Source organism: Pelodiscus sinensis, chromosome 1 (assembly GCF_052426305.1).
Source record: "Pelodiscus sinensis isolate ZL-2025 chromosome 1, ASM5242630v1, whole genome shotgun sequence".
In the NCBI taxonomy this organism is placed as follows: domain Eukaryota; kingdom Metazoa; phylum Chordata; order Testudines; family Trionychidae; genus Pelodiscus; species Pelodiscus sinensis.
In genome coordinates, this window is record NC_143052.1 from 361,763,054 (window position 1) to 361,779,043 (window position 15,990).

The 15,990-nt window shown below is 45.0% G+C and overlaps 1 protein-coding gene across 4 annotated transcripts in view; it reads left to right on the top strand.

Annotated features, from left to right (window-relative positions):
- Nucleotides 1–14,323, top strand: part of LCMT2 (leucine carboxyl methyltransferase 2) — a 69,672-nt gene extending 55,349 nt beyond the window's left edge. Inside the window, exons 9-14 of one of the 4 annotated variants that reach the window (XM_075917309.2) lie at nt 828–1,085; nt 1,275–1,505; nt 4,972–5,069; nt 10,468–10,655; nt 10,745–10,880; nt 12,933–14,323. In XM_075917309.2, coding sequence (XP_075773424.2) covers nt 828–1,085; nt 1,275–1,505; nt 4,972–5,069; nt 10,468–10,655; nt 10,745–10,880; nt 12,933–13,100 — 1,079 coding nt within the window. In that variant the 3' untranslated portion in view covers nt 13,101–14,323. Of the gene's footprint in view, nt 1–827; nt 1,086–1,274; nt 1,506–4,971; nt 5,070–10,467; nt 10,656–10,744; nt 10,881–12,734 lie in introns of all 4 variants that reach the window. The other 3 variants (XM_075917313.2, XM_075917311.2, XM_075917312.2) reach the window with 3 other exon arrangements.
- Nucleotides 14,324–15,990: the final 1,667 nt, after the last annotated feature.

Consider the following 15,990-nt stretch of genomic DNA (forward strand, 5'->3'; position numbering starts at 1 on the left):
CTTCTCCTCGTAGGTCAAGTGCTCCAGCCCCCTAATCATTTTGGTTGCCCTCCGCTGGACCCTCTCCAATGTGTCCTCGTCCTTTCTGTAGCGGGAGGCCCAGAACTGGACATAATATTCCAGATGTGGCCTCATCAGTGCTGAATAAAGGGGAATAATCACTTCTCTAGATCTGCTGGCAATACTCAGCCCCAAATCCTTCCTCCCAGGGAGTAACTATTAATTATTTCTTCTCTTTGACTTCTTGCCAGACTCTGTAGTCACAAAAAAATCCTCCCTTCTGCCAGAAGGTGACTGCAGGCTCTTTCCCCTACAGACCTTTTCTCAGTTTCATCCCTTTATAAAGGTTCAACCTGCTCCCTCTCAGCTGAATTTCATCATTTATAGGTTTTTAATTGATCCCTGCCTCCAGGTACAGCATATAATTCTGCCTATGATGGGGTATCCTCCCTACACATACAATGACTCTTCCAGAAAGGGGCTGTCTGAGTTTGAAGATCATAGAAGATGAGGAATCCCCCACCTCTTCGATAGTTTATTCCAATGGCTGCTGATCCTCACCATTAAAAAGTTGTGTCTCATTTCTATTTGAATATGGCTGGGATTAGCTTCCAGTAATCGGTTCTTGTTCCAGTGTTCTCTGCTAGATTGAGGAGCCCCTTAATACTTGGTATTTTCTCCTTGTGAAGGTACTTATACACTGTAATCAAGCACCTCTTTGATAAGTGAAACAATATGCATTCTTTCACTTTTTGTCTTTTCTTGTGTGTACCATGTTTGGCGCATTACTGCAAACAAACCTCAGTGTGATTCTCTTGAAATTGCAGCTTTCTCTGCTGATGACCCTCTCAGAATTGCTGGTAGCATCTCTGCATCTGTGTGCACAATACACTCTGAAAATGTTGGCCTGAGGCGGTATGGCCACCACTCTGTACTTATCAAACCATGTGTGGTTCTCACGACTGGAGGCTTCGGAGAGCAAGATGGACGGCACTGCCGCCTGAGAGATCTCCATGTCCTAATCAGAAATGAAGACAAGTGGCGTGCTGGAAGCATTAGAATGGAAAAGCCTGGTAACACCTGGAGTAAGTTTTCCTCTACGGTGGAGTACATGTAGAGATCTATAATAATAATAGGGTAACCTGGAGGGGACTGGTGACATTTGTGCTGTACCATTAGTGCTCTGTGGAGAAGGGCAGAGGGAATTGGTCTGGTAACCCTCAGTCTTATTGTAGGGGTATTGATTTGAATCCTGGTGTTCTTTCTCTTTGCAGGTGGACGATTGTTCCATACTGTGATGTGTGTCTCAAAGAGCCATGCCCTGGTAGTGGGAGGGCGAACGTCCCCAACAAATGCAGGTTTGGGGATGCTTTGGTTAAAGTTTGCTGAATCTATGACTGCCTCAGACCCAGACTGTGCCGTGGTAGAACTTGTGAGCCCGCAGCCTGCTGAGGACGTAGCCTCATCGCGTTGGAGACATACTACAACCGAAGTGACGTGCCAAGGTAAAAGGGCCAAAAGGGAATTTCCTCAGCCAGAGATGTGGGGAGAATGCTTAGCTGTGGTGATATGGGGTCTACAAGTATCTGGGCATATAGAAATTCCCAGACACACGGGACTGCCTTATCCTATTCATACATTTTTTAGTCTAGAAGGAATAATGATGGTAACTTTGTCTGACCTGTATAATGCAGGCCATATAGTTTCACCTAGTGAGTGTCAACAAGATCGCCATCTTTCTCCAGCTCCCATAATCACTATCAGTTGAGCAAGAGCATGTATTTCAGACAGAGACACGATCTTAGAATCTTAGAATCACAGGGTTGGAAGAGACCTCAGGAGGTCATTGAGTCCAATGTCCTGCTCAAGGCAGGACCAATCCCAACTAAATCATCCCAGTCAGGGCTTTGTCAAGGTGGGACTTAAACACCTCTAGGGATGGAGATTCCACCGCCCTCCCTAGGTAACCCATTCCAGTGCCTCACCATCCTCCTAGGGAAATAGTTTTTCCTAATATCCAACCTAGACCTCCCCCACTGTAACTTGAGACCATTGCTCCTTGTTCTGCCATCCATCACTACTGCGAACAGCCTTTCTCCAGCCTCTTTGAAACCTCCCTTCAGGAAGTTGAAGGCTGCTATCAAAACCCCCCTCACTCTTCTCTTCTGAAGACTAAATAGACCCAACTCCCTCAGCCTCTCCTTGTAGGTAATATGCTCTAGGCCTCTAATCATTTTGGTTGTCCTCCGCTGGACCCTCTCCAGTGCGTCCACATCCTTCCTCTAATTGGGGGTCCAGAACTAGACACAATACTCCAGATGTGGCCTCACCAGAGCTGAGTAAAGAGGAATAATCACATCCTGGTGCGGAGGGTCATCCTCCTGGGAGACCTGGACTCGATTGTGGCCAGAGTTGCTGCCCTGGGGTTCCTGAACTGTGCTGGAGCCTTAGATGGGACCCACATACCCAGGGCTCAACAAATTATGTAAAACCCTACTCGCCAGACAAAAAAAAAGGGACTCCCCCCCCCCCCAACAAAAAAAATGTTTTAATGGCATAAATTCCTAATAAGAATAATTAGTAAAACAACATTGGTTTTTGATAATATAGTTTATTGTATTAAATTTTTACAATATGCATACTACAGGGCTTGACAAATCAAGCAATCTACTTGCCTGTGGCGAGTAGATTTTAGCCCGATGGGGCCAGGCAGCGCGGTTAGCGCGGTCTGTGCATGTGCAGCGTGTGCTTCTGCACGGCTGGCAAGCAGGGCTCGCCGCCGCTTGGCAAACCCTGCTTACATTTTTAATTTTTCCTACTTGCATGGCCCTTTATATGATGCATTTTACTTGAAAAATACCACTTATCAATAGCACATTCTGGTTGGAACAAATCAGTTGTCAGTCTGTTAATTGATACTGTCAAGAGGTTATCTAAACTAGAATTCTTTTAAATTAAATTAATGGAGATTGCCTATTTCCTAGAACTGGAAGGGACCTTGAAAGGACATTGAGTCCAGTCCCCTGCCTTTACAGCAGGACCAAATACCATCCCTCACAAATATTTGCCCCAAATGGCCTCCACAAGGATTGAACTCACAACCCTGGGTTTAGCAGACCAATGCTCAAACCACTGAGCTATCCCTCTCCTGATTCTGTAGCAATTCTGTAGCGTGGACCTGTTTTTGGATTTAATTAAATTCATGAGGCAAAAACCCTTTGAAGTTGGAAGGACTGCTATTATAGATATCAACTTAACAAAAAATGGAAATCTTTCTCTGTGTGATTCTGTTGATTTTAGAATATCCTCTAGCTTCAAATGCTTAAATAACACTTTAACTTCATACCATTCATTAGGAATAGCTTCTGTAATATTCTCAAGCGAATCTTTAGATATCAAATTATGAAAATGGCGAATGAGCATCTTAATCTCAGAATCACCATAATTTCTTAAATCGCTACCTGATGGCCACAGAACAGTATCGAATATGGAGCAGGCAGCAGATACTTCGCAATGATTATTGTTCAAAAATCTGTCACGCACTGCTTTTATACCTGCTTTAATTAATTTAATTCTGTCCTGCTGATATTCCAATTTTCCCTGTGGTATTCCAGATAATTCAACTTCTTGAAATTTTCCAGACATAGACGTGTTATCAACAAGAAATGATTTCTTTACCTCTCCTACTGTATGTTCCAATTTCTCCAAAAAATATAATGCACTTTCCACGTGCAATTTTACGTGGCTTAGTAGAGAGAGCGGATAGGTAAGGTCCCATGGGAATCAAACAACTGAGGAGAGTTGGCAGTTTTATAAATACATTAGAAGCAAGAGGAAGACCAAGGAGAGGGTAGGCCCACTGGTCAGTGAGGAGGGAGAAACAGTAACAGGAAACTTGGAAATGGCAGAGATGCTTAATGACTTCTTTGTTTCGGTCTTCACCGAGAAGTCTGAAGGAATGCCTAACATAGTGAATGCTAGTGGGAAGGGGGGAGGTTTAGAAGATAAAATAAAAAAAGAACAAGTTAAAAATCACCTAGAAAAGTTAAATGCCTGCATGTCACCAGGGCCTGATGAAATGCATCCTAGAATACTCAAGGAGCTGATAGAGGAGGTATCTGAGCCGCTAGCTATCATCTTTGGAAAATCATGGGAGACAGGAGAGATTCCAGAAGACTGGAGAAGGGCAAATAGAGTGCCCATTTATAAAAAGGGAAATAAGAACAACCCAGGAAACTACAGACCAGTTAGTTTAACTTCTGTGCCAGGGAAGATAATGGAGCAAGTAATTAAGGAAATCATCTGTAAACACTTGGAATGTGGCAAGGTGATAGGGAACAGCCAGCATGGATTTGTAAAGAACAAATCATGTCAAACCAATCTGATAGCTTTCTTTGATAGGATAACGAGTCTTGTGGATAAGGGACAAGCGGTGGATGTGGTATACCTAGACTTTAGTAAGTCTAGGTATACCACATGCTTAAATTCGACACTTTACGCCTAAGTTTGAATAAAGACTCTAATTATCTTACCCATTACAAAGATAGCTTCCCCAATTATCACCTCTAATATCATTAGCTCACAGACATTTACCTCCCCCCCTATCCCCCTTCTGTTCTGAAATTTGATTTGTCCTTTTCATATGTGTTCATTTTTTAAAATTGTATCCTTTGGTATATATGGTTGTGACCATTTTCATCCACTTTTTGATCTGAGGAAGTAGGTCTGGCCCACGAAAGCTCTTCACCTAATAAACCATCTTGTTAGTCTTTAAAGTGCTACATAGTCCTGTTTTTTTTTTAGACTTTAGTAAGGCATTTGATACGGTCTTGCATGATATTCTTATCAATAAACTAGGCAAATACCAGTGACAGTAGCCACACAAGTGGTCCAGGCAGAAGATTCATCTATTACCTGTGTCACCCTTCATGATCTAGTGCCTTTATTCAACTGAGTGTGTTTTCTTTGTAGGCCAGAAGTATCTGTTTATCTACGGGGGCCGCTCTGCTATGCAGCCTGTCCTGGGGGATTGGTATTTCCTGCATTTGGAAGAGTTCTTCTACAGAAAGGTAAGTGCTCCACAAGGCCCTGAGGAATGATGCCTGCCTTAGGTCTGTGGCTGGGCAATCCAATACTGAGAGCCCATTTAATGCTGCAGTGTTGTTGCAAGTTGAGAGAGAGAGAGTAGAAAGTGATTCTCGTGGTTGGTAAGCAGTAAACTTGGTTATTTGTAACTAAAATGTGGCTTTTGCATTAAAATGTATTACTTCTCTGCTAACCAGGAGAGTACACATCTGTACACATTTATGTAAACAATAACATCACTTTACATATAATCCAGCTCTTCTTTTTGACATTATGTTAGAAAACAGTGAATAACACATTTCTTATTTACTATATGATTTATGTAAAGCTGCAATTAGAATTCAATTAAAATGCACAAAAAGAGCATTATATAATTGTTTTTAATTAATTTATCAAAATATGTTGCATATAAAAATAACATACATATTAAATAAAGGAAATATTACCTGAATGTATTGTATTCTGCAAGTCTAGCTGGAAGCTTAGGCATAAATAACAGTATGAACCAAAGACTGTGAGCCAGAGTAGGCTATACCTTGGCAAAATAGCACACTAAGGTAAGAGCTAACACCAATGCATTTTTCGTTAGAAGAGATGATACAAAAGCACACACATATCTCAAGTAATTATTCTTAAGAGATGGCACAAGAATACACCAACTCCTCTGTGACAGACCAGACTGGGTCTGGGCACCGCTGAGGGCGTCTGCTCAGGACGAATTGCTCAAACTCAGGACTCCTTACAGCCCCTGACTGGAGACCTTCCCAAACAGGTCACAAACCAGTCACACTGAGCAAAACCCCTCTGATACCCCAGCTCTCCCTGTGCCCCAGTCAGCCCTGGGCCTAACACACAGGTGAGGGATTATAGAACCCAATCTCACCTACCCCAAACAGGTCTTTCTAGTCCCAAAGAACCAGCCACAAATCCCTGGTCAATTTATAGGCTCCTACCCACAGGATCACACTGAGACAATCCTTTAGAATCTATCATCTAAAGGTTTATTACTAAAAGAAAGAAAAGCATGAGAGTAACGTTGTTAAGGAGAATACGTTACATGCATCAAATCACCCAAGTTCTCGATGCAGGCTCTTAGCAGAGATGTTATAAACTGCTATCTTAAAAGTCTCTGGTGTACATCCTATGTCAGGATGGGCCCACGATTCTTCCCAGCTCACTGTTCCTCGCAAGACTACATCTGGAATCAGTAGTAAAATTGAAGGCAAGATGGAGATTGCCACATGGCCTTATATACCTCTCCTGGCATCTTCCTGGCCAGAGCAGGTCACATGACCCAGTGACCTATCCCAGTTTCACATGCTGGCAGCTATTATGCCCTGGCTGGTTTGCAGGTCCCAGACACATTCCTCAGGTGTGTATTGGGCACCTAGAGAGCCTTGCTGTCTCAGACAGAGAATCCTCCAGCATAAGCACAGAGCATATATTTATAACTCCACATACAGATATCATACAAGCACATGAATAGCATATATAGATTTAGTAGAACATAAGCTTTCATTTGACACCTCACATGGCCTCCTTTGTACATACTTTGGGGCAAACACACACACCCCTTGTGTGCAGCAGTGATCTGGCTTCTCCCTTTAAAATCCAGTAACATGACACCCTCTTAGGATAACGAGGGGATGACAGGATCATGATAGGATGTTTTGGTCAAATGAACAGATAAATGATTAAGGAGATAGTAACTAAGGGTATGTCTACACTGCCACCCTAGTTCGAACTAGGGTGGCTAATGTAGGCATTCGAAGTTGCAAATGAAGCCCGGGATTTAAATATCCCGGGCTCATTTGCATCTTGCCGGGCGCCGCCATTTTTAAATCCCTGTTAGTGCGGATTCCGTGCCCGCGGCTGCACACGGCTCGGAGTAGGTAGTTCAAATTAGGCTCTCTAATGTAGACATACCCTAACAGTGTCTGGAGTGTGATATCTAATGTGTTGTATTTGCTCAGGGGTCAGCATTCATTTGTACCAGGTGAACTGAAATACATTTTTTGGTTTTACAGTGCAAATATTCGTAATAAAATCTAAAATGAGTACTATGTACTATGTATTCTGTGTTGTAATTGAAATCAATCTATTTGAAAATGTAGAAAATATCCAAAATATTTAAAATAAAAGGTATTTTATTGTGGAAGAAAACATTGTCCTCATTCTGCGTTTGTAAGCAACAAGTAGCCAGAGGCAGTTTTATTATGAGCTGCAGCAAGGGAAAAACTGGTTCAGACAGGGGGGGAGCCCCCCCCCCCCTTCCGAGGCAGATCTTCGAATACAAGCAATTATGAAGCAGTTTATATACTGTCTATTAGATATAATAACAATAACTATTAGTCTCCTTCCCATTACAAACACAAGTGGCTAACAGTTATTTAGTTCCACCCAGATGTTCCTTATCTCAAGGTCCCTGCCAGAGTCAGTATTCTATCCTTATCTCTGTATGGAGGCAAGAGGCAAAGGCAGCGTCTAATTACAGATCTCGCGTTGTCAGGCCACAGACTTAGCCTGACTCTTGCTCTCTTGTTAACAAGACCAAGATGGCTGCACACAAATTCCCTTATTCCCTTTTCCTCTCCACACTATTATTGTTTAATCATGTGATTAATTTTTTAATCGCTTGATAACCCTAGTTGTCATGATCCCAGTTAATTTAGAGCAGGCGGCCAATGGTTGCTCACTCCAGTAACATTAATTGATTTTATTTGATGTTGAGAACATTCTCTAAGGAGACCAAGTATTGTGCTAGTAATTCTGGCAGTTGTGTGGGCTACCTGTTTCAGCATATATTCCCTATGGTAATGGGGGCCATGTACATACTGTCGATAGATCAGAGAGAATTCTCGTCCTTTGGAGAGCTAGGCATGTTCTCCTTAGGTTCACTTCACATTCATCCATACCCAGTCTACCTCCAGTTCTTTCCTTGCTACTGCTCCTGCGCAGAGGGGAAGACACCAGATCCCTGGGAGGTGAGAAGAGGAAAGAATAATCCTGTATGGAGAGCTGGGAGGACAAATGTTCATAGAATCATAGAGCTGGAAGAGACCTCAGGAGTCGTCAAGTCCAGCCCCCTGCCCAAGGCAGGACCAATCCCAACTAAATCAACCCGGCCAGGGCTTTGTCAAGCCGAGACTTAAACACCTCTAGGGATTGAGATTCCACTCCCTCCCTAGGTAATCCTCATACAGTGTTTCACCACCCTCCTAGTGCAATAGTTTTTCCTAATATCCAACCTAGACCTCCCCCACTGTAACTTGAGATCATTGCTCCTTGTTCTGCCATCCGTTGCTACTGTGAACAGCTTTTCTCCATCCTCTTTGGAACTTCCCATCAGGAAGTTGAAGGCTGCTATCAAATCCTCCCTCACTTTTCTCTTCTGCAGACTAAACAAACCCAAATCCCTCAGTCTCTCCTCATAGGTCATATGCTCCAGCCCCCTAAGTATTTTGGTCGTCTTCCACTGGACCCTCTCCAATGCGTCCACATCCTTTCTATAGTGGGGGGCCCACAACTGGACACAATATTCCAGATGTGGCCTCACCAGAGTCGAATAAAGGGGAATAATCACTTCTCTGGATCTGCTGGCAATGCTCCTCCTAATGCACCCTAATGTGCCATTAGCCTTCTTGGCTACAAGGGCGCACTGTTGATTCATATCCAGCTTCTCATCCACTGTAATCCCCAGGTCCTTTTCTGCTGAACTGCTACTTAGCCATTCGGTTCCCAGCCTGTAACAATGCTTGGGATTCTTCTGTCCCAAGTGCAGGACTCTACACTTGTCCATGTTGAACCTCATCAGATTTCGTTTGGCCCAATCCTCTAATCTGTCCAGGTCACTCTGGACCCTATCCCTGCCCTTCAGCATAGCTACCTCTCCACCTAGCTTAGTGTCATCTACAAACTTGCTGAGGGTGCAATCCATCCTCTCATCCAGGTCATTAATAAAGATGTTGAACAAAACCGGTCCAAGAACCGCTAGAAATCAACCTCCAATCTGACATCGAGCTGTTGATCACTACCCGTTGGGCCCGACTGTCTATCCAGCTTTCTATCCATCTTACTGTCCATTTATCCAATCCATACTCCCTTAACTTGCTGGCAAGAATATTGTAGGAGACCATATGAAAAGCTTTGCTAAAGTCAAGGTATATCACATCCACTGACTTTCCCATGTCCACAGAGCCAGTTACCTCATCATAGAAGCTACTCAGATTGGTCAGGCATGACTTGCCCTTCGTGAATCCATGTTGACTATTTCTGATCATGTTCACTATTTCCCCTCTTCCAAGTGCTTCAAAATGGATTCCTTGAGGATCCCCTCCATGATTTTTCCAGGGACTGAGGTAAGGCTGACTGGTCTATAGTTCCCCGGATTGTCCTTCTTCCCTTTTTTAAAGATGGGCACTACATTTGCCTTTTTCCAATCATCCGGGATCTCTCCTGATCTCCACGACTTTTCAAAGATAATGGCCAAAGGCTCTGCAATGACATTTGCGAAGTCCCTTGTGAGGGGGTTCACTCCCCACCACAGCACCCCCTGCCGTCTGCCCTAGGAATTAGCTTCTTCTGCTGGCTGGGTGCCTTCCCTCGGATGGTGTCTCCCCTCTTTCTTCCTGGCCACGGCGTTCTCTTCAGGACACTGCCCTCTGGCAGGGCCCACTGTCAGTCTCTGAGCCACCCGTCCAGGGGTTGTTGTTTCTTCAGCAGGCTGTGCTTCAGACCCTGCAGTCTGGGGGTTTGCTTGGCCAGAGCTCCCCTAGCCCTGCCTTGCCTCCCCCAGCCCTGCCCTAGCTCCTGGGAGTCTCCTACTCCCCCAGCAGCCAGGCTCTCGCTGCCCTCCCCGGGAGCAGCAGCCAATCCACTTATATAGCTCCCAGCTGGGTCCTAATCCACTAATGCAGCCTCAGCTGGGACTAAACTCTCAGGCCCTGCTCCGGGCTGGGGTTTGCCCTTAAAGGGCCAGTGCAGGGCAAATGCCCTGTCATACCCCTCAGTATCCTCGGATGCATTAAATCCGGGCCCATGGATTTGTGTGTGTTTAGCTTTTCTAAATAGTTCCTAACTTGTTCTTTCCCCAACAAGGGCTGTCCACCTCCTTCCCATACTGCGTTGCCTAGTGCATTTGTCTGGGAGCTGACCTTGTCAGTGATGACAGAGGCAAAGAAAGCATTGAGTACTTCCGCTTTTCCCACATCATCTGTCACTAGGTTACCTCCCTCATCCAGTAAGGGCCCCACACCCTCTTGGATCACCCTCTTATTGCTAACATGCCAGTAGAAACCTTTCTTGTTACCCTTCTCCTTATCCATTTAATCTCTGGGCTCCTGGTCCTTTAACCCTACAACTCATTGTGTTCTGTTTGCCTAGATTCCCACTGGGGGACCTGTCCCTGAAGGCCGTCACTCTCACAGTGCCTGCAGCTGGAACGGGGGGGCACTCATTGCAGGGGGCCTGGGAACAGCTGAGCAACTGTTAAACTCGGTGCTTTTTCTGAGACCAACTAGGAGTGGCTTTGAGTGGCAGCGTGTAGAGACACACCCTTCTCTCATCCCCAGGTGAGTGGCAGTCCCATAGGACTATAAATATGTGCCCTGCCTCTTGCTCTCCTCATCATTGGAGTTGTCTCTCTCTGAATTCTTCCCAGGTATTCACACACTGCCCATGTGCATGATGGGAAACTCCTGCTTGTGGGAGGAGTATGGCTTCACTCTGCATCAGTACCTGGTGTGACTGTGATTGAACTGATGACAGGTTTCACCTTGGAGTATCAGATTGACACTGTAAGTACTGAGATAACCCTTTCCAGGAGGAATCTTTGTTCCATGAAGGGAGGAGCAACCTCCTGGGCCCTCCCCTGAGTGAGGAACAGAGAATTCAGAAGGGGATAAAATGAAACTAGAGGAGAGAGAGGCCAAGATGTGCAAGGCCATAGAAGTGAGAGTCTGTGGGAGGAAGACAGATCAGGGTCAAGGATACTGCCTTTGGGAAGCTGAATAGAGAGAGGAGACAGGACTATGGCCGGGCTAGGTTAGATGAGGCTTCTCTTTCCTCAGAAGCCTTTTTGTCATTTGTGAAAAGTCACTGGCTTCCATAAATAAAGTTCTTTCAGTAGCCTGGCCTCTGCCCTGTTCTTTCTTCTGGGAGAGGACTATGAGTTGGGCCGATCCGCACTGCATCTCTGGGCACCTGGTCTCTCCATCCTGGTGGAGAGGTAGATACGGTGGAGGGCAGGGAGTGACCTAGACAGATTAGAGGATTGGGCCAAAAGAAATCTGATGAGGTTCAAAAAGGACAAGTGTAGAGTCCTGCACTTGGGTCGGAAGAATGCCAAGCATTGTTACAGGCTGGGGACCCAATGGCTAAGTAGCAGTTCAGCAGAAAAGCACCTGGGGATTATAGTGGATGAGAAGCTGGATATGAGTCAACAGTGTGCCCTTGTAGCCAAGAAGGCTAATGGAATATTAGGTTGCATTAAGAGGAGCATTGCCAGTAGATCTAGAGAAGTGATTATTCCCCTTTATTCGGCTCTGGTGAGGCCACATCTAGAGTATTGCGTCTAGTTCTGAGGCCCCCACTACAGAAAGGATGTGTACACATTGGAGAGGGTCCAGCGGAGGGCAACCAAAATGATTAGGGTGCTGGAGCACATGACCTATGAGGAGAGGGTGAAGGATTTGGGCTTATTTAGTCTTCAGAAGAGAAGAGTGAGGGGGGAATTGATAGGAGCCTTCAACTTCCTGAAGGGAAGTTCCAAAAAGTTTGGAGAGAGGCTGTTCTCAGTAGTGATGGATGGCAGAACAAGGAGCAATGGTCTCAAGTTGCAGTGGGAGAGGTTTAGGTGGAATATTAGGAAAACCTACTTCCCTAGGAGGGTGGGGAAGCACTGGGATGGGTTCTGTAGGGAGGCGGTAGAATCTCCATCCTTAGAGGTTTTTAAGTCCCGGCTTGGCAAAGTCCTGACTGGGTTGATTTAGTTGGGTTGGTCCTGCTTTGGGCAGGGGGCTGGACTCGATGACTCCTCAAGTCCCTTCCAGCTCTAGGATTCTGTTATTCTAAGGGTATATCTACACTAGCTCATTAATTCGAGCCAGGCAGGCAAATCAGGCAACCAGAGTTACAAATGAAGTCCAGGATTTAAATATCCCGGGCTTTATTTGCATGTTCCCGTCTGGCCGCTATTTTTAAATCCCCCTTAGTTCGAACGAACTGCCCGCAGCTACACGCGGCAGTTTAAAGTTAATCCGAACTAACTCCTCGTGGAAAGAGGTGTAACAGTTAATCCGAACTAAGGATTTAGTTCGGATCAACTTTAAACTGCCGTGTGTCGCTGCGCGCAGTTCGTTTGAACTAAGGGGGATTTAAAAATGACTGCCGGACGTGAACATGCAAATAAAGCTCAGGATATTTAAATCCCAGGCTTCATTTGCAACTCCGGTTGCCTGATTTGCCTACCTAGCTTGAATTAACGAGCTAGCGTAGACATACACTAAGTTATCCCAGATTTTTAGTACTTTATCGATGCATCCCACCACCACCATATTCAGGGCTCCCTCTTGGAAGCATGCACCTCTCCGGGGCATTTTTGGATAGTTTGCCTGGAACAGAAAGTGCTATGTTTCTCTCCTTCTGCCCAGGACTCACAACCAATGTTCCCTCTAATTTTTTCCATCCATGTGCAGAAGGCATGTGTGGACGTGCAACGCCAGTAGAAACACATGCTGTTGTCTGTGGGCACTCTGCTAATCAGCTGGGCAGCATTTGAATCTCTCCTGGGTGGCCACCCAATCACTCAGCTTACTGGGAACACTGCTCAGAACAGTTGTTTTTTCTAGGTGTCCCTGGAGTGGCCGTTAATGCTGCACAATCACAGCAGTGTCTTCCTGCTGGACAAAAAAGAGCTGCTTGTTATTGGTGGTGGTGGGAACTGCTTCTCCTTCGGGACCCATTTCAACCGGCATCCTATCTACTTAGACCTTTGCAACATCCTGACCAGTCAGTGATGGGACAAGATAAAACCATAGGAATGCAGCATGGGGAGGTGGTGCATTTGCATATCACAGTGGCCAAGTGGCTCTGTGGCAGAAGTGGATGTACTGGGGCCCAAGCCAGTGATGTGATTCCACAAGCGCTTGCAGCCCAGAGCAGCAATCTTGCCTAGTGATGACGGGGAGGTGCCAGATCACAGAACTGCACCATGACCATGGGGCAGTGCGGGAATTGAATAGTGTCTGAAGCCCAAGACAGACAGCATAGTTGTCTGAGCAGTGACTTTGGGAACAGTGGTTGGCATTTTATACATGTATGTACTCTTCCCTTTTTTCTGTTGTTCTGTTCTTATTATGTTACATAGTAAAATGAATAATAATCGTAAAGCTTTTGTGTTGGTGCCACCATCCCTTTGGAATGAAATGAGGGAGCTGGGCAGTAGAACCACAAATAGATAATGAGTGTTGGGTTTTTCAGAGAGGCTAGGGGCAAAACATTTGTCTAGTGTAGGGAAGGCACTAGTCAGACTCAGCCTTATGGCTCATTCCTTATGTATTGCCATGCACTCCTGTTGCACGATAAGCAGCTTCCCTGGTCCATCAAAGAAATCGGTCACCTCCACAGCTGGTGGGGTAGGGTAATGCCAGAATTCCTGGATGTAGACGAGCTTGGAGGACACAGCACTTCATGGAGCTGTGTGCCATCCAGTTCTGGGCTTCTTGGACTGAAAATGTGCTGTTCAGTGCAACCACTGAAGGACATCAGTCACCTCGCAACCTGGGTTTCTGGTCATTGGAATTGTGATGCCTGACACCCTGTGATGAACCCTGTAATGTCCAATGTATCTCTTCTGTTGCTACTAGCATGAGCCACTGCAGGTTTGAGCACCCAACAGTGAGGGAGCAGCCAGTCTGAGGCTCAGAGCAATGAGAGAATCACCAAATGCAGCAGCACTCAGATTCGTTGTATTGCTTTTCGGTTGCTGGCAACAATGTTCAACCCCAGTCACTGAAAAGACATACTTTGGTATATGCACCTAGATGATTATTCTTTGCACAGCTGTAGCTGCAGACTAATTTAAGGACCGTGATTTAAGAAACACAGTCAATGTAACATTATACAAATGAAAATATATCCATGTAAATTATTGTTACTGCCACCTTTACATAATTGCAACAAATCTTGTACAAAGTATGTCATGTTCTGCATCTATTAAAGTTATGATTACTTACTATGATTATCCTCTTTGTACGCGTTTACATAGCATTGATTCAAGACTCACACACAACATAAAAAGGGAAAATCCCTACTTTGTCACAATAGCACAAACTCCATGGGTGTTCCAGGACTGAAGCATGCATGGGAAAACTGTAGTGGGTGCTGAACACTCATTAGTAGCTGAACTTTCAATGTTGACTATGTACCTGTATTTCCAAATGTATTGCTCCTGTGATAACACCCACAAGGTACTTTCAGGTAACAAACTCATACTGTGTGAAGGGATTATTCAGATTGAATGGCCCATTGAAGAACATATAACTCACAGTGGACCTTCCTGTGGGCATTCTAACTAAAATATGGGTAATGACCTCTGCCATGACACAGGGAAGCATGCACAGGCATTTGACTAAGTCAGGCATGTCAAACTTGAAGCCTACTGAGGACCGCACAAACAAAAACTGATAGCTTTCAGGGCCACCAAAGAAAATGTACTTCTGTTGGAAAGTCATAATTATTTATTATTCTAGATTATGTTTTAGGTATATTTTATATTTTTTTAGGTCTTGTTTTAATATAATACAGTAATTTGATGTGTAAAATTGTTATTTGCCCATGTAAAATAATTTTTAATTTAAATATAAATTTAAGGTACTTCTGAATTTTTTATATAATACATAACAGCTACGTCTACATTGGCAAGATTTTGCACAAATACTTTTAGTGCAAGAGTTCTTGCGTTAAAGTATTTGCGCAAGATGGCGTCTACACTGGCATGTGCCTTTGCGCAAGAGATATGCTTTTGCACAAGAGAATCCGTGCCAATGTAGACGCTCTCTTGTGCAAGAAAGTGGGCGCTTTTGCGCAAATCATGCCAATGTAGACACAGCCAACTTGTTTTGTTGAAATAAAAACAAGTATAGACTGTGGTTAATCAAATAGAACAGGTTTCTGTGAAAATTTCAGATACTTTGTAAGTTTGAGATTTTGCATAAACATATAATACTCATGCAACTGCAAAAACTTGACATATTTATTTATATAAAATTAATATACATTTTGTGATTTTATTTGGGACTAAATAAATAAAAAACAAAATGTTAACAAAATATCCCCCTCCTCTCCCCTAGAGCCAGGCACTCCCATACCCCCATTCTAACCTAATCCCCCTCCGCTCCTCCAGAGCCACCCCGCTCTAACCCAATGCTTCATCCCTCCCCCAGAGCCAGGCACCCCCCAACCAAATGCCTCCTCCTCCCCCAGAGCCAGGGCCCCCCCCAACCAAATGCCTCTCCCCTCCCCCAGAGCCAGGCACTCCGAGCCCCACCTAACCTAATGCCTGGGTCCCTGGGCCACTGCCACCATCCCACATTTCTTCCTCAGGCACTGGGGCGGCGTGAGCACAGTATCCAGCTGTGAACAGGTGCTTGATGCCTGTGCAGAGCAGCTGGCCATGAGCATGTGCTAGAGTACCCAGTGCAGAGCAGCCTGGCCAGCCGTGAGCAGTCACTGTGGTGCCATGGCAGAGCAGCCCATCCAGCTGTGATCTGCATTCGGCCACATGCTCTGAGCGGCCAGTGGGCCGCACTTTATTCTTTTATAAAAATGTAGTGGTGGGCTGCAAAAAATTTTGATTGGGCCACATGCGGCCCGCCAGAGGCCTGTTTGACATGCCTGGACTAGATC